We start from the raw sequence: 25,252 nt of genomic DNA, 5'->3' as shown, positions 1-25,252 counted from the left end.
AGTCTTTTTTTCTCAAGGAGAGCCCCCTTGTCATATAAGCTGCATAAAATCTGGATCTCTCTCCTGCCTGAGATACCTGTTTAATGAGTTTGCATTAATCACAGTGTTCCTGAAAATGATAGTAAATATCCTGGGTCGGTTTTGTGGATCAGGAACCCATCACTACTGCACAATCCTGCTATCACGATCCTCATTGGAATTTAGCAGTTTAGAAGAGTGTTCGGAGTCATTTGCGTTGTGCACGAGAGCAGTTCCCAATGCCAATTCATTGGGGTCAGTTTCACTGCCGGTAACGGAAGTAAAGCCTCATAAGACTTCACTATTACTCATCAGTGTTATGTTTGTCTACACCTATCTCCCAAGTAACCAAACCACTTAATCTCATTTCCTTTTACCACGTTCAATTCATCTTCCAAATATGCACACTTGCAAAATATGTCTGGGGGACAGGTTATTCTACCCCATTTTAAAGAAGGAGAAGACTCAATGATAGGGGTGAGTTACTGACATTCAAATTACTCAATTCCATCTCTAATATGTTCTCTACTTAAAGAGTTGCTGTGAGGGGCAAATAAAATAATGAGTATGAAATATCCTAACCCGGACACTGGCACATGAGTGCTCGGTAAATGTTAGTTTAATGTTGTATGATTCTTTCCCGATAGGTAAGCATTTGCCAACTTGTGTTCATGATGTACCCAGATGCCTGGAGGTATTTCTGCAGTTCCTTGAAAGAAAATGTGGTCACAGAACACAAGCTTCAAACTTCTCTGCTCCAAAATGAACCACGGATTTTAAACCTAAAGCAAGAAACCCAACCCGTTACTTTTTTGCAACCTTGAGTGGTCAGGGAACTTTACTGAGAAAGATTTGCAAGGTGATATGTCATCAGAAAACTTAACTTGACTGTCAACTTCCCTACTTCCAGTTGCATGACCTTGGTCAAGTCATTCTATTTATTTCTATTTCAATTCCTTTATCTGCAAAACAAGGATATTAATAACTTATAAGCCTGTAAGAAAATCATAAGATACTATATGGTAAATTTGGAGACATATAGACAATGAGTTATTATTTTTGCACCAGCAAAGTAAAACGGAGACCTAAAGCAAAGCATAGATAATTTGTCTCACGTTCCTCCTTCCACAAGCCTCATCACTTCTTTTCTCAGAATTACCAAGTGCAGACAAGTGTGACACACTTCATATGATTCCAGAACAGAATGTGAATGTTTATAACCTGGATAAGGTAGAAGTAAATGCATATTTGACACAAGGCAAAAAATAAGAGTTGCTGGAGAAATCTAGAGTTATCTCACCAACATCTTTATTTTCACAGAGGGGAGATGAAATAGAAACTAATATTGATAGAGAAATAGAAGTGAAAATGTATTATTTAAGTAACAAATTTTATCAATAGAAAAGTGAAAATAAACAGGTAGAGAGGAAAGAGAAGTGTGAAGGATAGTATATGTGAACTAAGTCTGGTCCTTTCATAGAAGGCAGTCAACAGATAATATCTGATATTGATGAATCAGTATAGAGAAATAGAAGGTCACTACCAGCAGAACCAGAAAGAAAGGCTCTTAAGTTACCACTAAGCTGGAAGTGGGAAGAGGTGAGTTGGGAAGCTGTTGGTTTCCGACACAACTCTTCGGTATCATTGGATTTTCTTTACCATTTAATAAAATATGAGAGGGGAAAAAACCCTCAAAAAGTCATGTGTTCTTTTTTATCTTTGGTGCTATCAATATAAGCTCAGATATTCAATATTGCTATTATTAAGTATTTCATTTTCAGCATCTTTTTCTTTATTCCTATACCTGTGCTATTCAATAGGATAGCCACTAGACACTTCTGGCCACGTGAAGTTAGATTCGTTAAAATAAAATAGAATTTCAGTTCCTAAGTTTCATCTGCCATATTTCACAACAAATGGTCTACTGTGTTGAACAGCATAGAATTCTGGAATTTTCCATCACTGCAGAAAGTTCTATATCCTCACTCTAAGCAATTTCATCCACACTAAAGGTTTCAGCTACCACTCATTCTTGGATGACTCCCTGGCCTTTATCTCAAGCCAAAGATCTTGCCTCCTGAGCAACATACCTTCACATGCACCTGTTGATGAGACAGGAATATTTTCACTTATGTCCCACAGCCCTTCATACTAAACTCATCCAAATCTGAACACGTTGTATTTCCTGTGGAGGTCATTTTTACTTCCTACGTTCTCCACCTCTCCTGTCGGAATCATCATCTGAAAAGTCACTAGAATCAGTTGGCTAGCGTCTACTGCTTGCAGCTAGCTCACTTTCCCTGAAGCTGGTGGTAGCCTGGGAGAGCCTCAGCTCATCTCTTCTTCCTGACACACTCCTTCTGGCCTTAATACCTACCAGGTCATCATGTTCTGCTTATTCTAGGTGTGGCCTACACTTCTGGTAAACTAGCTCCATTCTAAAGCTGTCAAGCTCCTGGCTGGTGCTCCGGGCATCACTCAGCTCTTCTTTATGATTTTTTTTTTTACCCCAGGAAAATGCCATTCCTCACTTTCTGTAATGATGACACATGCTGAGTGTTGCTATGTATTTTTGATTTAACCACAACAAAGTCTGGGGGAAAAAAGACTTGGTAAAATCAATATATTATTTCTTTTTAAAGTCAGGGAGAAGGCCTAAGTGGGTCTGCTGCTCTCTAAAACCAGACTACAAAGAGGCAGTGTTTTCCTGAAAGCTTAAACAAGTGCAACTGACATGGATTGAAACCCAAATGCCTATGAGATCAGCATCATAAAACACATTTACCAATTACCTAGGTAACTGTGTGTGGTGGAGGAGGAACGTGGATAACTTCAAGGAGTTGATAATCAGGCTGAAACATAGTTCAACAGTTATCTTAAATATGTCAGGTTGAGGATTCAGTGAAATGACCAGCTCAACATCTCTTCCAACCTTGTCTTAGTAGGCTTTTTTTTTTTTTTAACTGCAGAAGTTAGAAAACTAAACATTACAATTCTCAGATTCCTTTGTAGCTAGATTCTGGATATGATTAAGTTCTAGGTTAATCCAGGTCTTCTACCAATGAGTGCAGAACCTCGGCCAAGTTTCTTAGCCTCTTTGTACTTTTACTTTCCCCATTTCAAGATGGAGGTTTGGCATTAATATTATATTGAGAGATTCAGTCGAGGATTCATTGATGTAATGAATGCAAAGATATTAGCACCCTGCTTGGTACCTATAGATACTCAATAAATTCTTGCAATCACTATTAAGAGGAATAAACAGAATGCTCTTCCCACGTCCTACTTCAGAGTAAGTAAGGAGGATGGGGGCAGAAGTTGTCGTATTCATTTTGCTGGTACAGATCTAGCAGATGTAAAGAGGCTCTGAAGCCAACAGTTCCAGGAAAAAACTCCTGGTTATTGAATTATAGCTAAGGGGCTGTGCTCCTGGTACCTGCTCTTGTGATAGCAGCCTCCTGATTGCCTAGCTTCTTGTGTATGGCAGAGATAACTAATCCTTGGGTGTGCCACTTTTGCAGTGTTGTTCTGGGAATCACTTCCGGAGTCCCAGCCTGTGCCTCCAGCCTTTGTAACAATGTTGTAAATACTTAATTCCATATATTAAAACATTTTGTGTTTAAAATTGTGAAATGGTTGCTATTACGTGGAAATGGACCCAACCTGATACAGGCAAAATGGAAGACGGCATCATGTCTCTACCACTAGGAAGCAGTGGTGGCTCTGTGAGACAACGTGTGAGAGTAACTAGATCACACCCCTACTCCAGATATGTTTCCTCAGTTATAAACTAGAAAGTAGTCTTGAAGCAGAACATGGAAATGGAATTCCATTTACTCTGCCCACTAGGAGGCGTGTTCTCCAGCATCGTCTTTCAGGACCACCATGGAGAAGATGTCACAGCTGTCCACGTCCAGGTGACGCAGCCAATCATGCAGAGCCATCTATGAATCAGGCTTATTTTTCTTGCCTCAGTCTATTGATTGTAGGGAAATCTCCATGAAGCCATAGGTGTAGGTTGAGAGAGAAGAAAATGTAGTAGGAATAGGTACCATTGTTCACTTACTCATGCAGCTTGCTTGGCCCTGTGGACCTACTTGAGCCTTATCAGGTATATGTCACCTCCAGCTGATAAGAGAGTGCTGCTGTGCATGCCTGAACTTAAGACTTGGTGGGTCAGACTACCTCCAGTTCATTATGGGCAGCTTAGGCTGCACTGGAACTTGATGGTGTGTGGTCAAGTGCTCAGTCTCTACTAGGGCCCAGGAGCGATCCAAAAGGAATACTGTTATCTAAAAGAATGGCATATCTTTGCTTAATATCCTAAGGTCTATCCAGTGATTCATCCGGAGGGGCTAGCCAAAGGTTCCCTACAGCATTTCTATTTGCCACAGAGATTTTAAGCACCACTGGATCTACTGGGGATATAGCCCAAGGGACAAAGTAGCTTTCACAGCAGACTGGACCAGTTGCAGAGCCTTCTCCTTTTCTGTCCCCTACTCAAAACTAGCAGCCTTTGGGATTACTTGATCTGTAGGTTCAAATAGCAGACCTGAAGGAGATAACTGTTGCCTCTATAATCTGAGGAACCCCATTAAGCATGGTGGCTTTTTCTCAGTGATAAGAAGGCAGAAATTCGCCATTTCCCTTAGGAGGCGTATCTTAACATGTCCCAGACCACTGACACCCTGGAAAAATCACCAATGTGACTTTCGGTGATATAAGCCTCAGAATTTGGAGAGATGTGTGTCACACAAGTTTTGGAATACTTTCTACTTCCTGTTCACCTGGTTAGGTCATTACATGATAGCATCAGGAAAACAGACCAATGCCATGTCTTACAGAACAGAGAGGTGATCAAGTTTCCTATTGACTAGAATATGACATAGGTTTAGAAGGCTGATGCACATTGCTGGTCCTAACACCTGGCAGTAAACTGCCACTGATGATTTTTAATATCAAGTAAAAAAAAAAAAACTTGCCAGATCTATAACTGGCAATACCAGGTGCCAGGGAATTTATTGTTTCACTCAAGCAAAAAAAAAAAAAAAAAAAAAAAAAACACAATTGGATCAACAATTGTAGTCAGTCAGCTCGTGATTAAATGTACAATAATCTATTCTCATTCTGCATTGTTTCTAGACTTATAACCAAATTCAGCTTCTAACAAATAAGTTAAAAAAATACTATTCATGAGAAGGTGCAACGTGCCCCTAAATAATTTTGAGGTTTTGCCAATTCATACTAACAGAAAACATGTATGGGAACTGATTCAAAGCGTCTTAGATCTAGGTGGCAGCAATATAATGTTGGGACAAACAAAATGTTATTGATTAGAGGGTACCAGGATAAGATTCTGAATTCAATGTGCTTGAGTCACTAAAAATGGCTCCAACTGGGGGGCCTGGCGCAGGGTGCGCAGACAGACACGCGGGTGTGGGGCCTGATGTGGAGGGACCCACAGTGTGAAGGTGGCGCGGAGGGTATGCAGGCGGATGTACTGCCACCTGCCCAGGGAGGCCCTCGCCAGGGCCTGCGCCTACAGGGACCGCCAGGGACCGGGACCGGTACTGCCCCTCATACAAGAGCCTGCAGTCCAGCAGCCCAGTGCTCCTGTCCCGGCTGCACTTGGAGAAGGGCACAGACTCAATTGAGCATATCGTTGCTGCCACGCGATGGGGCTTGGTCCCGTCTTGGTTCAAAGGAGCTGATCCTTCCAAGCTGCATTTCAACACTCCCAGCTGTTGTAGTGACACCATAATGGAGAAACGGTCCTTCAATGTGCCTCTGGGAAAAGGAAGACGCTGTGTTGTTTTAGCAGATGGATTCTGTGAGTGGCAGCCATGTCAGGCAAGAAGCCAGAGGCAACCCTACTTCATCTACTTCCCCCAAATCAAAACAAAGGTCAGAGAGCGTGGGTACTGCATAGGGACCTGAGGACTGGGAGAAAGTCTGGGACAGCTGGAGGCTGCTGACAGTGGCCGGGATCTTTGACTGCTGGGGGGGTGGGGGTTGGAGGGGGTTCTTGTATTTTTACACCATCATCACAGTGGGTTCCTGCAAAGGCTTGAATCAACGTCATCCACCCCAGGAGGTCTGCCATATTAGATGGAGAGGAGGCAGTCTCTAAGCGGCTGGACTTTGGTGAGGTCTTAGCTCAAGAAGCTCTGAAGTTTAGCCACCCCACAGAGAACACCACCTTCCATCCAGTCTCTCCCTTGGTGAACGACTCCCGAAACAGCACTCCTGAGTGTCTGCTTCCTGTCCACTTACTGGTCAAAAAGGAGCAGCAGCCAGAAGATACTGCAATGGCTGGCCACAAAGTCACCCAAAAAGGAAGACCCCAAAACACTCCAAAAGGTAGAGTCAGATGTGCCCCTGTGGTCCAGCTGGTTCCTGCGGAGGAGCCTCCCCGGCCCCGCCCCCCCCCCAAGAGAGGCGGGGCAGGACTCCTTGAGCGACGCCTGAAGCGGAAGAAGGAGAGGCGGGGTTGCTTGGGAGGAGGTAGCACAGTGTTAAAGAGTTGTGGCTTCTTGGGCGAGCGGCTGTCCTGGTTGAGACCAGGAAGCCCCCAGTGGGGTGGGTGGGCGGGCAGCCTGGGAAGAAGAATGGCCACCGCCATCAATTCCTGGTGGGAGGGGAGGGGCTCTTGTGCCTACCGCCGTCTCCTGGTAGGACCGGTGGGCTTTCCCTCAGAGCCTGACCCTGCTGGCTGTTCTCAGCCTGACCTGACCTGGTGCTGTTACAGAGGCTGTTTTCTGCTCAGCCTTTGGGCTTTTTCAGTCTTCTTTTGGAATTAAGTTCTTAAAACACTGTATTTTTTCTGAATAAATTATATTTGATAAACTGTCTACATTTCAGAAAATGCTGCTGGTGGGAGGAATTCCAGGTCTCACTGTTTTCTCCTAGCATCAGACCTAGGGAATGATTTTGTAACAAATGTGGGGCACTGGGATTTTCTGTGGACAAAATTGCTTTTTTGGAAACAATAAAAAGGCTTGGTGGGAGAAAAAATGGCTCCAATAATTTGCTTGCTTAATTGATTGAGAGGTGTACCCAGAGGAAGGGTATACTGAATGAAGTTGAAATGCTAGAAGGAGGTATCCAAAGGCTTAGGGAGATTGTGATGCTCAAGTGTATTTATTATGTAAGAGCTTCTCAGTTTCCCTCCAACTATATCCCCTCAGAAGATTCAGAGACACTTCCTTCACCAAGGCCAAGAGAAATACATTCGTGAGGGGAAACCCAACATTCTTAAACAGTTTCATTGTGGCTAGTCTCCATAGGCCAAAAATGACAGTGGGAATTATTGCCATTGAATTGGGCAATCTGCATTCAATGAAGATAATAGTATTGTGGTGAAACGGAGCAGGACCTTACGGTCCTTTCTCCCCCACGTCCTCTGCCTGCCTTTTGTCTGTAGAAAAACTTTAGCCAAAGAAGAACTTTAATCAGAGAAGTGAGAAAATGCAGAAACAAAGGAAAACAGTCAAACAGGACAATATAATAATAGTTTAGTCATTAAGCAAAGTCAAGGACCTTTAGCTCCTCCTCAAGGGCTATAGATAATGCTCTGAGCCATATCCTTTGAGCTGTTTTGTAGAGACTGAAACCCCTACCAGCTGGAAGAAGTTAACTACATAATGACCAGACTGTAGCCATGACATAAGCTGCCACAATTCCGAGAACTGGCCTCAAGGAAATGGGAAGAAACTGACTCTGGAACTGAAGACTAACTGTACTTTGAACAATCAAGATGATGCTGATCAGACCACCACATGATCAAGTTCAAGATGACTGTCAGAGCTAGCTGTGCTGTTGCTGCATGTAGCCCCCTCGCTCTGCCTATACACGCCTGAATCTCCCCTTTAAAGGTCTTGCCCACTGGTTGTCAGCATGGGGGAGCTGGCCTTTGGACATGAGTCCACACTCCCCTCCAACCCCATTGCTAGCCCCTGAAATAAAGCAAATTTCCTTTCCACCAACCTTGTCTTTTTATTGGCTTTAGAGTGGCAAGCAGCTGGACCCCACATTCCAGTAACAGTGGGGTGGCAGATGCTGATTCACGTCAGCCTTCTGTTTACTCTTGCCTACACAGACCAAATAAAACTTGAGTGGACTGCCCATCTATTTTTGCTCTGAGGACAAAATGATCAGCTAACCAATACCAAAGATCTCTATGGGGCTTCCCTGGTGGCGCAGTGGTTGAGAGTCCCCCTGCCGATGCATGGGACACGGGTTCGTGCCCCGGTCCGGGAAGATCCCACATGCCGCGGAGCGGCTGGGCCCGTGAGCCATGGCCGCTGAGCCTGCGCGTCCGGAGCCTGTGCTCCGCAACGGGAGAGGCCACAACAGTGAGAGGTCCGCGTACCACAAAAAAAATAAAAAAGATCTCTATGGAGTAAACCATTCTGATTACTGTACCTCTTTGGCTCAGCTGCCCATCATGGTAACAATTCCCACTTTGTCCTCTAGACGGAAGACAGAAAAAAATCTCACTTAAAAATAATGTTGGTTGCCAGATACTATAGAAAAATAAGTCTGACACTGATTCTGGATAAAATATTAAATACATACTTTAGAAAAAATTTAACAAATAAATTTAAAAGTCAAAAGAGAAAAGCAGTGATTACTAGGAGCTAATCCAGGTTCGTTACAATTAATCCATACTAAAGTGGCCTCATTGGTTCCTTAAATGATATTATTAAATCAGAAAAATAATGTTATGCATTATATATAGTATGAAGTTGACCATAAGCTTCATGTGAACAAATAGTATAATAAAGAAAACCTGGATTTCATTAATAACAGTACATTGGCAAGTGAAGAACAACTACATTCTAACCTGCACTGGTCAGACCATATTTGAATTGCCATGCCAGTGTTGAATACAATATTTTAAAAGAAATGTTAACCAAACAGAATAGTCCACGAACAAGGAGGAGTTCAACAGGGGCTATGGATAATCCAGCACATGAAGAACGGTTGTGGTAACCGGGGGTCTGTGTCAAAAAACAAAAATAAAACTACTTTGTTGGGACAGCACCAGTTAGCTGCCTTTATTTGAAGTGTGGCCATATGAAATAGGAAATTGATTTACCCGGGGTAACTTCAAAGGAAGATCAAGGACCAAATAGGTAACTTTCCAGGGAGGAAGGTTTGGATGCAATATTTAGAAAAACTTTTAACTCACTGCAGTTGCTTGGCAGTAGAACTAGCTGCCGTAGAAAGCAAGGGATTCTCTGCCCTGGCAATGTTTTTGCAGAAGCTGAGCCTGCATCTGCTGTGTGTTTTGGTTGAGGGCATTCCTGCAATAGGTAGGAGGTTGAACTAGATGACCTTTAGGGTCCCTTCCAATCTGTTTCAATAATTCCATAAAGAGTGAGCAGGAAATACAAAAAGAAGGAAAAGTAGTTCCTGAGATGCATGAGGTAGGCCTTGTGGACAGGATGTGAGAGACGAGGTGGTAATTCAGAGAAATTGATATCAACATACTCTCTACCCATAATGTAACATCACAGTCTCTCATATCTACCTAAAAACCTGAGAGTTAATTAAACTGGACCTATTGTTTTCTCACCTCAAAGTAACTTATGATACACCGATTTAGATGACAACTGTGAAACACTGATTTAGATGATATGCCTCTCCCTGGGAATGGGGATATATGGAAACAGCAGTGGCTAGGCGTAGGAAAATGGAAGCTTTAGAGTTTCATCCCAGTATTGCCCAAAACTCACCATCTGCTTTTTGAGGGATTTCTTGCAAATTCCATTTAGTTTCACTGAAAAGGAGACTTTGAGTTTACTACAAACTTTTAAAAATTGAGTGTAAAATAGCTCATCAGATACAAGATCTAGGCTCAGAAGCAACCTCCTGACTTCGCCTCTCATATTTCATATTGCAGCCCTGAAATGAAACAGACCTCGTGTTTTTTTGTCTTGGGTTTTGAGGTTAAAGGGAGGATTTCGCAGAGGATATCATAATTCCTCCCTGTGGCTATAGAATTATCCTAAGGGGTTGCTACAACTGAGTGGAGTAAGGTAAGTACTGATCAAGTCTCAGTCCCTCCCAAGGCCTTAAACTGAGTTCTTCCTTAATCTCTGAGGAACTGGTATCTGTAAGAAAATCAGGAGGCCTGGTCCCCGAACTGCCTTCAGAGCACATTGTGGGAGGTGCAGACCAAAGGTGAGTTTACACATCAGTGACTAAAGTTTCCTGCCACTAAGCATAAGAAGTCACTCATGAGCAGCGTCCCTAAACCACAGCTACAGGATGTGGGCACAAGCCCTCGTACAGTTGTTGGCCAAAAGCCAATGAACATTCATCCCTGTGCAAATACTCGGGCTTTGTTGTTGTTGTTAACCTTTGAAAACCACAGGCATTCATCTCTCTTCTTTCTTCCCCTTGGCAGGAGTCATCTTCTTTTCTCCAACTTGGTCTCCTGTGTGTAAAGAATTTCTGAGGAGCTTTTAAGCCTGAATTTAATACTTTTGCCCTCCCCTCTTCTGCCCCACAAAATGCCAGGCAGAGGTAAGGCTGCCTTACAAAATATCTGCTGGCTTCCGCAGCTTTGTTTGGGCTTTTAAATCAGATAGGACATCAGAGAGCTCCATGAGTGACCTTAGCCTTTAAGAAAATACAGGTAATTTCTGGAAATTCCCCCTGAACAACGGTGACCTATTGTTTTCTCACGTCAGAATGAACACAGAAACTATGATACGCCGATTTAGATGACGTGCCTTTTCCTGGGAATGGAGGTATACGGAAAGAGCAGTGGAGCTGGAATTGGAGATTGGAAGCTTTAGAGTTTAATCCCCATACTGCCAAAAATTCGCCATCTGCCTTTTGAGCAATTTCTTTCCAGTTTCCAGGCCTTTGCTCTGTGTTCTGTGAAATGAAAGCATTAGATTCGATGGTTTCTTTCCTTCCTTAGCCCCAGGGCTCTATGAATCGGGCTTCCTTAGTAATGCTTCAGCAAAGGGACAATGAGAAGGGGGTGCAAGGCAAAAGATCCTCATAAATTGGCTTCTCTTTTCTGCCTTAGAGGCTGGCCAAATGTCAGCCTCCAAGAAGGCCCGACTGCCCACTGGGAGGCCAGGCGTGGTGATTCATGGCAGCTCCCCTTCTTGTCACGTGTTAGAGAATCCATCAGCCTTGGTTCTGTAACCCCAATGCCCCACATTCAGGTACTGAAACACAAGCTGAACCTACTCCAGCATGGGAATGTTATTTTTAAATAAAAAAGATGGCAGATGGATGTTCCCGAATCTAAATCAACAGGAGAACTTTCTAACCATCAGAGCTGCCCAAGATGTATCAGAAGACTATGAGCAATCTGCCAACAGAATTGTTCAAACAGTTTCTGAACAGAGATTTACTGGAGATTTTCTAGTAGGGTTTCTTGAATAGACAAAGATCAGATAGAGAAAATGGCCAACCATGACATTTTTATGGTGATATGCTTTGTACTTAATGCCTCTTGTATCAAATCTTATTCCCAATCAGACCTAGGATGCCCCTTTGAGAGACGTTATTGGTATAGTTCAGATGCTAGCCTGAAGGAAAAGCCCAGGTATACATATAGGTCTCCTGATTTGTGGGTTGTGGTTACTTGTCAAGCTCATGGACAAGGAACCCAAGTGAGAATACCATGTGTCAAATGGGAAAGAGGTGGTCGGCAGGTCCGTGGTGACCAAAAAACAACTCCCAAAAGAAGTGAATTTAGTTCCCTTGGATGGTGTCCCAGTTTCTGCTGCCAAAGTGACATTGCACTACAGGCAGACACTCAATGATTTTTATTTAATAAAATAATTTAACCTCATTTCCTGGAATCCTCACAAGGTCTTTATGAAGTAGACAAAAGAGATAGCATCGTCTCCATTTTACAGATGAGGAAATTAAACCTTAGGAAAGTTCAGGTAATTTTCCAGGGTCTCACATGATTGATTCAACTCTTTCCAAAAAAAACGATGTATTACCTAATCATCGCCAACAATTATTTGGAGAATCATAAGGTCTCTGGTTTTAAATGATTTTATCAATCAGCCCTTTAACAATCCCTTTCACAATATCCACTTTATCTAGTCCCTACTAGTACACATCAAGTGATGGGAGACTCTTTCAAGGAGCAAAGCTTCCCATCTTTGGACATTTTTAACTATAAGAAGTTCTTTCTTGTCTTAAACTGCCATCCAAATCCCTGAATCCTCTCATCCTCTGGTCATAATCCTGCCTTCTAGATTCCATTTATCAGTTTCTGGAATATCCCACAGGACAATCTGTGTGAAATGTGAAGACAATTCTCATGTCACCTCTGAGATCATTCTTCTCCACACTAAACAACCTTGGTACCCTATTGGTACAGACTGACCTCAGGGCTAAGAGATATTTCCCTCCTCTCATCTTTTCTGATTTGCTCCATTGATGATGCTCCACTGTGTCCTTTCGAAGGTCATTTGGGAACAGTCCAGCCTAGGTTACAAGGGGAATAAATATGCAGAAAGAAGTCACTTGTCAGACTGATCCTTAAATGGTAACTCAAGAGAATGTGCTGGACATTTCAGAGGCTTCTGTCAACAAACGCCACTACCTTGAGGCAAATGGGGATTTTCGGGCAGTGGTGTTATAATAATTTGCCAATTGTGCCTGCTTCAGAACCACTGCCAAAACAATCCAACGACTTTTCATTCCACTACTGTTGACAGGACGGCTAAGGATTTCAACATTTCCTTTTACAGTCTGAAGAGAAGTTCCCTGCCTTGGGGACTATACCAATATTTGCCGTCATGAGGGGAAAAAAAGTGGGTGCTGGGAAGTGGAAAGAGAGGGAGAGAACTACTAATGGAAGTAAACAAAGATAAAGACAAAATAAAATGAGGGTTATTCAAAGTTTGGATTTTGAATGCCTCCATCAAATTGATGTTTGTGAAATATCAGAGGAAATCTTTGAAATCGAGGAAGTGAGCATTTTGAAGAAAAGACTTTAGACTTCACACAAGCACCCCCTTCCCCCTTCCCACCCCCCAAAAAACAGCTGGAATTTTTAACTTGAATACCAGCCAAGGTGTCTCAACTTTGGTTCTTTGGACAGGCAAAGAGCTAATTATAATAATGTTTACAGTGCTCAACATTAAAAGTTTCTTTTCAAAATAAATTAAAAATACAATAAAATTGAAAAAAAAATTTAGAGATGAAAACAGATGAGATGACCTCCTGAGTTCTTCACAATTAGACCTAAGTCAAGGAGCGACAAAGAGGAAATATGAGAGAAAAGAAAATAGAAACAGAATGAGCTAGAAGAGTATTTTTGGAAACATTCTTCTTAAACTCCTGTGGGATCCACAGACATTCCACAGAGGCACTTCTGAGACCCAAAAAAGAGGAGATCAGTGGCATTCCCATCTCTATTTCAATCATAGTGGTCCTACTTCTATCTGTTTTACATATTGGGCAACTGAAACAGATTTCATTAGAAGGAAAGGTCTGCTGTTAAAAAAACAAAACATATGAGCAAACAAAAAAAAACCCTGCAAAAGGAAATGAGCCATTGAAAGTTCTTGAACAGGGAATGATATGATCAAATTGTGCTTTAGGAGTCTGGCAACCAAGTATAAAATGGATTAGAAGAGGGTCAGCCTTGGAGCAGGGATACCAATTAAAAGTCTATAACAAATATCCAGGTAAACAGAATTTAAAACATGATCTAATAACATACCTGTGAGAATGGAAAGGAGAAGGAGTATATGAACAGTTTTGAAAGAAGAATGAACTTTAAGTTTGACATCTGGGCATTGGGCACAATCTAAGTCACATACAGACGTGGTACTTCTATGGTCTGAACGTTTATGTTCCCCCCAAATTTATATGTTTAAATCCTAAAGCCCATTGTGATGGTATTAAACAGGGGGCCTTAGCTTATGAGGGCAGAGCCCTCATGAATGAGATGAATGCCCTTATAAAAGAAGCACAAGAGAACACTCTTGCCCCTTTACCTGTAAGGATATAACAAGAAATCTGAGCCCCAGAAGAGGGTCCTCACCTGACCAGGCTGGCACCCTAATCTCAGAATTGCAGCCTCCAGAACTGTAAGAAATAAATTTATGTCGTTTATAAGCCGCCCAGTACATAGTATTTTTGTTATAGCAGCCCAGACAAAGACAGATACTATATGGAATGTATCTGGCAAGAAGTTTAAAGACATCAAAACTGATGGATTTCAGGGATGATGACTGGGACCATTAAAATCCCATACAGAAATCCGAGATTTTGAAGATGCTGAGTGTAAGTGGCCATTGGAACACTGATATAGATGATCAGCAGACAGAAGTGCAAAACTGAGTCTTAAACACCAGGGATGAGAATATGGATTTGGAAGTCATCCCCATAAAAAAAAGGTAGCTAAAATAATATAGATTGAGACCCCAGTGAGAGAGAAGATCAGGATCAGAGGGCTGAAAATAAAGACCCAGAACAAGCCTACATTTAGAGGACAGAGAAACAAGAACCCAGAGGGGCCTCCCCAAGTTTATGATCAGGTGTTCATTTGTCATTCATTTGCCAACATTATTTGATGGGCTCAGGAGAATTTATTTTCTGGTTTGAAGAAATTTGATTATCCTTATATAAGGTCTGAAGTGTGCATTTATCAGTCTAATCAAGCTTTTAGGTCCCCTAAGATACTGAATCTTCAAAATCATGTAATACTATTTAACAATAACTAATTGTTTCAGTCCAAAAATACGGTGGGCTGAAACAGAATCTTCAGTAATGGTGTAGCTATGGATGATGTACTTATCCCCCAAAAAGAGTGTCAAAAACCAACACTCCCCCGGGCAAAGGAATAGCCAAGTTTGTTGCAGTTTCCAATGAATGACATCAGACCCGTGTAGGTCTCAATCAAAACGGGTTCAGTTAACACCATCAATCCCTTTCCTCTTCCAGATCCAGTGGAATTCCTGTGGGCATTCTGGATAGCTGGAACAAGCTTAGACATGAACCCGGACGACTAAAGAGGAGAAGGCACAGAGTTAGTGAATGCAGAGTAGGTCCAGAGACACCTCCTCCCCAGCCAGTGCTCACAATGGTTGACCACTCTCCTGGAGCTGCAGTTATTCTTACTTCTTAAACAGAAATCGTATCTCAGAATTGTTAACATTGCTTCTGTTAGTCTTTTAATAAATTAATCCGTTAATAAATTATGTACATAATAAAATTAGCTACCACATCTTGTTTATTTTTCATTATTCATAACTTGTACAACATTAAGAAGTCAGTTTAATAAATATTTGCTGATAGTCTATTATGGATCAGACACCAGTCGGGTACTGCTGAAGATTCAAAGACAAGGGAGATATAGTCTCTGCCCTCACAGAAGTGACACTATAATAACATAAAAAATGAACTTGTGATGATCGTACAAAGTCCACGAAAATAAACAGCAAAAAGAGGCACATGATGCTAAAGAAACACAAAAGAGGGAGAAATCATATGTGGTTAGAGGATTAGGAATGACTTCAAAAGGAAACTCTTGAGACAATCCTTTAAGGGTTAATAGGGTTTCAATGGGTGAAATGAGGTTAGAGAGGGCCTGTCAGCAGCTGTTCTTTCCTAGCCAGCATCCTTTCCTCCATTTGAGACTCTTCTTCCAATAAGAGTACCTCGATTTTCCTTTGCAGAACCACATTCTTCCATTTAGTCCAAATAGCTTAAGCAGAGCTGACTTTAGCACATGACTCAGTCCTAACCAATCAGAGGAATCCATTCCTCTGGTCGAGGAGATTGATTCAGGTATGGGCACATGACCAATGTGGCTGTGAATCTGATAGCATCCAAGCCCGGAGGTATTCATGGTCATTTTGGCCACACAGTGAGAACCTGACTGAGACTGAAACCAACAAAAGTGAAAGAACTAAGACATGGAGAGAGAGTAATTCTTCACAAAGCCATTTGGGTTACTGGATCAGCCTATCCTGAACTTTAAGTTAAATGAGTGAAAAAAAAAATTCCTTCTTTTGGTAAAATCAAGTTGAATTGGGTTAAGAGGAGGGTAATTCAGGGAGTACTGCAAACAGAGATATAAAGAAGGAAGTGAATTAGGAAAGCTCATATCTTTGTATTTCCAATAAGCTCTTTTATATCCATTATTTCATTCCAGTATAAGCCTATCAGGTAAGTAAAAGAAGGTATCATCATTCCCGTGTTGGAAATCAAGACTAATAGAAGGTAAATGATTTGTCCAGAATTACTCCACTTTCTGCACCATGGTAAAAAGGAACATGAGGAATAAGGGCCTACTCACAGTAAGATCCACATATGTTTCCTAGGCAACTGGCTTACAAGTCTAAATTAAAACTTTTAGAGTATATTCCAATATCAATCTAAATTATTAAGCATGTTCAATAAAGACACCATTGTTTTTCCTTTTCTCCATGAGGAGGCCAATCTTGGCTTTGAGGGACTAATACAGAATGACGATTCAATGAAGAATGAGAATGTAGTCTTTCCCCATAATCCCATTTTCAATATAGGTTTTATCCTGGATTCTTAATTTTATACCAAATTGCCCTTGGGCAACCACTTCTCCATTGGAGGTTTAGTTTCCCTGTTGGTAAGAAAAAGAATCTAAAATTTAGAATATGTCCATCACTACTATTTGACCTAACCTATAAGGAAAAAAAAGAAAGAAAGAAAAGCCATGCAAATAAAACTGCTGATTTACTTGCTCTGTGACATTGTAAATTCCCTTCCGCTTTTCGAGCCTCAGTTTGCTCTTTTGAAAAGATGCATTTAAATCTATGGTTTTGGGATAATATCAGAAGTTAAAAAAAATAGTGACTTTATGATAAACAACATAGAGTTTGCTAGAGTGCCTCAGTATCTGTGGGTTTTCAAAATAAACTAAGGTACTTGTCCCTCTACTTTAGTTCAAGTAATATTTACCGAATTAGATAATGTCAAACTTAATTTAAAAAACAGACTCACTTCTAAATATCACTGACTAAAGAATCCAACAGACAGGTAGGATTTTGCTTGCTTTCCATGAGCCTATAGTGACACAGACAGACAGAAGTTACCTCTTATTACTAGTTCCCAGTCCTAGCATCCTCTTTAAGACCTTAGAATGGATCTAAATATTAGTATCATTGAATGAAACAAACTATAGTCATGTAGCCTGGGGATTCTGGAAAGGAGGACATCGTCCCTTACAGCAAACTCCACCAGTTCTTTAGTTGATTGGATAAGAAAGCCAGAAAGGGGACTTCCCTAGCGGTGCAGTGGTTAAGAATCCACCTGCCAATGCAGGGGACACGGGTTCGAGCCCTGGTCCGGGAAGATCCCACATGCCGCGGAGCAACTAAGCCCGTGTGCCACAACTACTGAGCCTGCACTCTAGAGCCTGCGAGCTACAACTACTGAGCCTGCATGCCACAACTACTGAAGCCTGCATGCCTAAAGCCTGTGTTCCACAACAAGATAAGCCACCACAATGAGAAGCCCACGCACTGCAATGTAAGGTGGCCCCTGCTCGCTACAACTAGGGAAAGCCCGCGCACAGCAACAAAAGACCCAACGCAGCCAAAAATAAATAAATGAATAAATAAAATTTATAAAAAACAAGAAAAGAAAATACATCATCAGTATCTTAAAGAAAAAAAAAAAGTCAGAAAGAAGTGTTCTTTCTTAAGTTTCCAGGAGAGAAAAGCAAAATCGGAAGAATAAATTAATAACATGGAATAATCAAGGGCAGAAGTGATCTTAGGTTTATAGATTCCAGCCACTCATCTATTGTTTAATTTGCCTACACTCATCCTCTCCAAGAAGCCACACCCCTCTACATGGACATATACAGTGATATGGAACTCACTGCAATCTAACCATGTCCATTCCATCACTGCATATAGTGGGAAAAAAGTATGTTCCCTTGCCCTATCTGTTACTGATGATTAGACTTTGGAAAAATCATTTAATCTCCCTGAGCCTTAGTTTACACATCTGAAAATGGGAAAATAATAATAATGATAACGATGGTAAATATCAACCTCATTAGACCCAAGTGCATTGCTCAAAAATATTTTTAAAGCATACTATTTATAGATATAAATATTATCACTTACAAGCAAGAACGATTTTAGCTTCCTTAGTCCTATACCCTTCAGTTTCAGACTTTGAATGCCATTTCTTTAATATGCATGATAGACTCCAGAAAGCACTTTTGTAAAAACCTGTGATATGCACTATTTTAAAATAATAAAAGTTCCCTAGATGCCAAAGGCTATATTAAATTCCACTCAGAAACCATGACTTCAAAAAATATGGGTTGAGCATCAAAGTACCTCTTCCAAGATATTTATCAATTATAAAGGGAAAAATACTAACTTTACAAAGGAGCAATATAGCATACCCCATCTTAGACAAGTGATCAAGGTTAACATCACTGGTAATAAGCCATACAGGCATCGTGAGCCTGCAATAGAGGTAGTGAAAGGACACATCATTTCTGCAGTATCTGTGCCCCCCCAAAATCTAATTCAATTCAATCTAATCATGAGAAAGCATCAGGCAAACTCACAGTGAGAACATTCTACAAAATAACCGACCAGTATTCTTCAAAATCACCAAGGTCATGAAAATAAAGGAAAGACTGTGAAACAGAATAAAGAGACAGAATAATTAAATGTAATATGGGATCCTGGATTGGATCCTGGAGCAGACAGAGGACATTAGGAAAAACAAAACAAAAAACTGATGAAATTTAAATAAGGTCTGTAGTCTAGTTAATAGTATTGTACCAATGTTTAATTTCCAGGTTTTGATATCTATATTATAGTTATATACATTGCTAGAAGCATTTGAATGAAATCCTAATATTTAGGAAAGAATTTATGTTCCTCTAAATAAATTTATGTTCCTCTAAATAAATTTTGAAAATTTATTTTCAAAAGGGATAGAGAAAAAATCAGACTCAATAATTTTCCTAACTTGTTCCTTAGAACACTAGATTTCTTCATAGGTTGGGTGACCATATAATTTATCATCCAAACCAGGATTCTTTTGAAAAGAAAGAAAGTGCTATTATTAATAGTATTCAAACAACAGATACCTGAGGATCTGGGGAGAAGATATGGAAGAAAAGGTAAAAGGTAAGCTTCAGTCCCTATAGTCACATCGATCAGAGCTGCTTAATTTTTGTAGGTTTTATGTATTTGGGTTCTGAGTAAGATCTTATTTTTAAAAGTCTTTTCCTTTAAAAAAATTTTTTTAAAAACCCACTGTATTAAGCTTGCCTAAGAACCTCTAGCTCTGACAGTCTGTTCAATCCACAAAGATCTATAGTGCTCATTTTTTTAACCAAGAAAAACTAAAAAACCAAAAATGAGTTTTGAAAAAACTCACCTTTCAAAACCAAGCTCAAATCCTCTCTCTTCCATAATGCCCCGCCAAATACTCAAGGCAAAAATTATCTTTTATTCTGTTGCATTTCATGTATGCATCTCAAATATTTCATCCAGTTTTCTAAGAATTAAAGTCAGAAGTATGGCTGTCCATCTATACAACTAATTCAAGATTTCTCTACCTTGGAACTATTGCTGTTTTGGACCAAATAATTCTTTGCTGCAGGGGAGTATGTCCTCTGTATTTTAGGAAGTTACACAGCATCCCTAGCTTTACCCACCAGATACCAGTGTCACCACAACCCCGGGCATGGCAACAAATAGTGTTGCCCAGATATTGCCAATGTGCCCCAGGGGTAAAATCATCTCCTGTTGAGAACCACTGAACTAAAGGAAGTATATAGCATGATGTAACATGAGTATTAAGATAAAACAGATCTGCTCTTACATTGCAGATATGGCCCTCACTAGCTGTGTGACCTTGGGCAAGTTACCTAACCTCTCTGAATTTTATAGTTTCCTTTCTATAAAATAAGGCTATTAATACCATCAAATTCATAGGTTGGTTACATAGATTAAACTAACTTTAATAAACAAAGGGTTTGTAATAAGCTCTATGTGTGTGTCCCCACATGCTAATGTCTTTCAGGAAGGGTTGGGGAAGGTGAATAAGATAAGGCTGGAATTTGGAGTCATATTGCAAAAGCATTAAAGGAAGCCTTATTGCCAATAATGAATATTGTCAATAAATCATTAACTACATCATCACTGTCATCACCGAGCTATGATTTCCTCAAGTCCAAGGTGCAATTCATCAATTCACCTCAACATTTCCATGGTCAACACTCTCTGGATTGTCAGAATGCCTTTTCACAGATCAATACATATCAGTTTGGGTTACTGGATGCCTCCCCAGAGTCCTCATCATAAGCTTTATTTCATGAGACTTCTCTGTGGCCTCAGAATCAAAGTGCTGCGAAGAAAAAGTTGACACTATTTCATACTCAGTGAACTTGGCATTTCATTCGAGTCAGATGCACTTCATTTCTAGTCATTTCTGTGAGCCCTTTAAAAAGAGGAGGGGCTGTGAAGACAGAGGGACAAGCTGTGCATTGAAGGAGGCAGACAAAAGGCCAAGTCCCCAAGCTGGCTCTCGAGCATTTCGAGCACCTGAACTCAATCTGTGTGACAGGAACGCGGTGTCATTTGATATGAATGCCACCAGCCACATACTTTTCTCTAAAAGCTTTTATACACCCACCCCTGGCTCTCTCTTTTATTCCAGTCTCAAAAACAGAGGGTCAAGTTTTAACAACTCCGGTTACATAGGGTCTGTGTGCTGGTTAGGGTAAAGTATAGCTCTGTGTGTGCGTGCGTGCGTGCGTGTGTGTGTGTGTGTGTGTGTGTGTGTGTGTGTGTGAGTGTGTAATGTTCTTCTTGACTTTACAGCGATTATTTACCAGCTGAGTGACTGGGCCCCTGGTTTGCTTCAGATGCTGTCTGCCAGCAGTTCACTGTCCAGAGTCTCAGTTTTCCTTATTACAACCATCACTTGCTTCCTGTTTACACTGGGTAAAGAGACCAGGTTTCATGCCTGCAGGCCCACATTCTTTAGCTGAGCAGGTTTTCCAAGCCTTCAGGCTACAGGTTTCAGCCACCCCATGCAGCAAGTGAAGCATGTTGGAGTAAAACGTCCATCCAATACCCAGCAATGGAAACCCCTTGGGAAGCCACACAGCTGAACAGAAGATAAACAGATGTTTATATCATCCTTGCACGTATTACTTGGAATTATCTTTATAGAGACACCATGACTGTGGGTATGTTCAGGAATATAGATGGAAAAAGGAAGATGCGGCAAAAGCTATTTTTCCTACACAAAAGGGTTGTTTCTACAAATCCTCATCCTACAAATTTCCATCCTCATCCTATTCCATTTTCCCAACCCTCCCCGTGCACACACGCACATGCGCGCACGCGCGCACACACACACACACACACACACTTTAAACTCTAGCTTAAGTGAACGACTCTTTGTCCAAGAACATTTTATACACTTCTGTAATTTGCAGCTTCTCATCATGTTTCTCTTATTTAAAATGTCTTTCCCCACCTGCTTTGATGCTTAAATCACTCTTACCTTGAGTTTCACATCAAATGTTATCACATTTGTTAACTTTTGGACTTAACTGTTCTCTCTGCTGGGCTCTGATAAAAACTTTGAATCTTTCTATCAACAGTATTTGCACATTAAATTATAATTTGTTAATCACATTTTTTGCCTTCTTCCTCTACACTATAAATATCTGGGGGCAAAATCTGTCTTATTCTTCTCGCTATCCCAACAATTATCTACAGCACTGCTCAGCATGTAGTACTCAATGCCAGGTAGGTATTCAGTAAATATTTGTTAGGGAATTCCCTGGCAGTCCAGTGGTTAGGACTCAGTGCTTTCACTGCCAGGGCACGGGTTCAGTCCCTGGTCAGGGAACTAAGATCCCAAAAGCCGCGTAGCCAAAAAAAAATTAAAATAAAAATATATAAATAATTCAATAAATATTTATTGAATTAATGTAGCAGGAAACCAAGGGGTTAAGAATATAAAGTTACATTTGATTGCTAAAACATTGGTTCACTTTCATAATTCCCTTGAAAATAAGGAGAAAGATGCCAGACAAAAGTAAAAAGGGTTGGTCTGTAAATCACTTGGATTAAGCTGTAGAGCATCCACGATCCATTCACTATCATTCTACAGCTCTACAGCTCAATCACTAGTTCCTCTCAGCAAGACTCCACACAGTCTTAGAATCCAGCAAGACAATGTGAAACCAAGGGCAGTCATCAATTAGATCCCTTGAACTAAAACTTGCTTAATAAATACTATTCTGTAACCTGCCTTCATTGACTAAGCTCTCTTTAATTGTTCCCGCCAATGGCATGCCCTCCAAGCTTCATGTAGGTTAGAGAATATATCGCAAGATTCCTTTAACTGCCCCCTATAGATAACGCCTCTAACTTATGGGTGGCCAGAGAAATGGTGGCTTGAGTTGCTTTTCAGGAACATGGAGCTAGTCTTGTCCAGTTCAAACTGGTCGAGACCACTGACCGTTCCACTGTGTAAGGGTCCAGAGGAACTCCACCCTCAGATTATACCAACACCATCATTTTCTGAATAAGCGCCCTAAGAAGAAGAATGTAAATCCGATACGCCCGCACAGAACACAGATTACCTCAGTGTTTTCTTGCCTCCAATCACCTTTCCCCATGCCTCAGACCACCCTGTTTCTTTATCCTATAAACATCCCAAGCCCCTTGTCTTTGGGGAGGCTGACTTGAGATCTGTTCATCCATCTCCTTGCTTGGCTGCCTCGTGAATAAACCCTTTCTCTGCTGAAAACCTCGGCACCTAAGCGTTTGGCTTGCTGCCCATTGGGCAAACAAAACTGATTCTGCTACAAATGGTTAAAAGGGGAAAGATAATGCTAAAAGTTGCAAATATAAAGTGGATGAAACAATTGAGAATAATTAACCTTGGTTGTAAAGTATCATATCATATTATATCATAGCAAAGACTATAAACACACACACACACACACACACACACACACACACGAGTTCTTTCTGGTTTTTAACTATTTCCCTGAGAATTTGCAAATTGTTTGCGTGTAGAAATACAGTTATGATTATAATACCTCAGTCAATTCACTTAGTCACTCTAAGTACCTTCACTTTTAAAGTGGAGATAGCATCCTGCCCTCAAAGGGTTTTTGTTACTTGAATTACATGAACACGTGCAAATTGTAATCAATAAATATAAAGTGTAATTACATAACTGATGAGATCATTTTATGTCTTGTAATATAAAATCAATACCAAAAATATTATTTCCTATTTTCACAACTGTTTTATATGAGTAATGCAAAGTATGTGCACGCACAAGTTGAAAAAAGTTGGTAAGACTTGGAGATAAGCAAGAATGTCTGGAAAGAAGCCATTTGACCATCACACTTACCGGAAGTAGAAGTGATACAGAGTTAGTGAGATGGGTAAAAGAAGTAATGTATTTTGACCTAGTATTTCATAAATTTGACAGTGATTTTTTTATATCAGTGCTGAAGGACTTAGAGATAGTATAAATTTGAATTTGAATGCAATTTTTTCCATTAATTCCTCTTCCTCAGGTACTTTTCTGACCAATCAACCCCATCACTCAGCTTCGACCCGGTGTTGTGTGGTATGAAACCTATATAAACAGCTCAACTTTCTCTCCTGAGCTTCGGACAGACCTAAATTTCTAACTGCCTGGCAACCAACTCAACCCCACATTCCATGGACCTTTCAAACTCAGCATTTCTTCAACTGAACCTTTAAACCTACTCTTTTTTCAGTTTTCCTCCTTCAAATTAATGGACTCATCACCTACCCAAACCAGACCATGTCATCTTTGATTTCTTCCTCTCCTTCACCTACCATATCATGCCAGTTACCGTCTTCCATTGATACCCTGAATATCTCAAAATCTCTTCATCTTCTCTCCATTCCTAGCACTCCTAACTTAGTTTAGGTCCTTATACCTATCATCTGAGCCAATACAATTATGGTGGGAAATATACAAGATTAAACTCCAGCTAAACTCCATGTACCTTCAACTATCTCCAATTCTCTTCATCTGATCCAAACTCTGTTTCAGTTCTTTAGCACTTATTTAAAAATCTTTGCATTTTCATCTGCGTCCTCTATTAAGCAATGCCTTCCACAAAGGGAAGAATCTTGTCTCATTTATGTTTGTATTCTTAACAACAGTCAGAATAGCTGCACATTTTAGGTACCAGAAAACATTTGTTAAATAGAGAGAGTCCAAGTTCTGTAGAAGAAAAGACTGAGTAAAAACAAAAAAATGAATTTTATAAAAGTACTTCTAAAAATAAGTTATTCAATTAGATTGTAAATAATTTGAAATTTTTGACTGTGGATATCTCAGCTGTACATGATTCCCTCTCCTCTGCCATAATAGGTTTGCTAAATTGAATTAAATTGCTTTAAGTGTTTTATTTAGTTATGCATTTCCCCCGTGTTCTTCTACTTTCTCCTATTTCATTCATAGGGGAAATGAAAAAACTAATTTATATCACCCTTTTAAAATCTTATTGTGTCAAAATATTCATACAAAGATTCTATATCCCCAGAATTACTGTTCTTCTTATTTATACTTTTACACTAATAAAACTGAATATTAATCAAAGCCCATTTTGGAAAATGTCCTGAACACAAATAACTTTGTGACATAAAAACCAACAACAAAAGAGAAACCAAGACACAAAGAACTGGATCAGAGTAGTCATCATCTCATATCCCAGACTGAGATCACTTGTTTTCTTAGGGAGCTGGGACTCGGGGTGGCCTTTAACTGAGAAATGGCTTGGCAAATAAAAGTTCCAGACTGTTTTCAGGAACGAAATAAAGACTTTAAAACAATAATTTAATGAGAAAAGCCTTAAAGAAAATACACTTAACAGATTCAAAAAGTAGTTTGATTGACTGGAAACCAACCAACCAACTAACCAACCCCTCATGGTGCTCATACCCATGCATGCATGCGCACACACACACACACACACACACACACACACACACACACACACACACACACACCCCTGTTGCTCTTTCTTCCATCCAAGGAGAGCTATGTGAACATCAAGTTTCCCCTTTAGCCTTGGCTGATAGGAAGTCTTGGGCAAAACTTAATGCTCCAGTCTGCTAATTGTGTTCATGGGCATTTGGGGAACAGTTATTCCATTCCCCCTTTTTTTCCATTCCCCTTTTGATATTTTATTTTTTAG

The 25,252-nt window shown here is 40.5% G+C and overlaps 1 protein-coding gene and 1 pseudogene across 2 annotated transcripts in view; one reads left to right on the top strand and one right to left on the bottom strand.

The window, feature by feature from the left end:
• Positions 1–25,252, bottom strand: part of TPRG1 (tumor protein p63 regulated 1) — a 261,943-nt gene that overhangs the window by 43,086 nt on the left and 193,605 nt on the right. The window contains exon 6 of one of the 2 annotated variants that reach the window (XM_060149272.1): positions 14,831–15,025. The exons of the other annotated variant lie outside the window; for it this stretch is intronic. Coding sequence (XP_060005255.1) covers positions 14,831–15,025 — 195 coding nt within the window. Of the gene's footprint in view, positions 1–14,830; positions 15,026–25,252 lie in introns of those variants that run through there. 2 annotated transcript variants of the gene reach the window in all.
• On the top strand, positions 116–7,016 carry LOC132520769 (abasic site processing protein HMCES-like; annotated as a pseudogene).

Source organism: Lagenorhynchus albirostris, chromosome 5 (assembly GCF_949774975.1).
Source record: "Lagenorhynchus albirostris chromosome 5, mLagAlb1.1, whole genome shotgun sequence".
Taxonomy (NCBI): Eukaryota; Metazoa; Chordata; class Mammalia; order Artiodactyla; family Delphinidae; genus Lagenorhynchus; species Lagenorhynchus albirostris.
The sequence above is the reverse complement of the archived record's forward strand: the minus strand, read 5'-3'. Positions and strand labels throughout refer to the sequence as shown.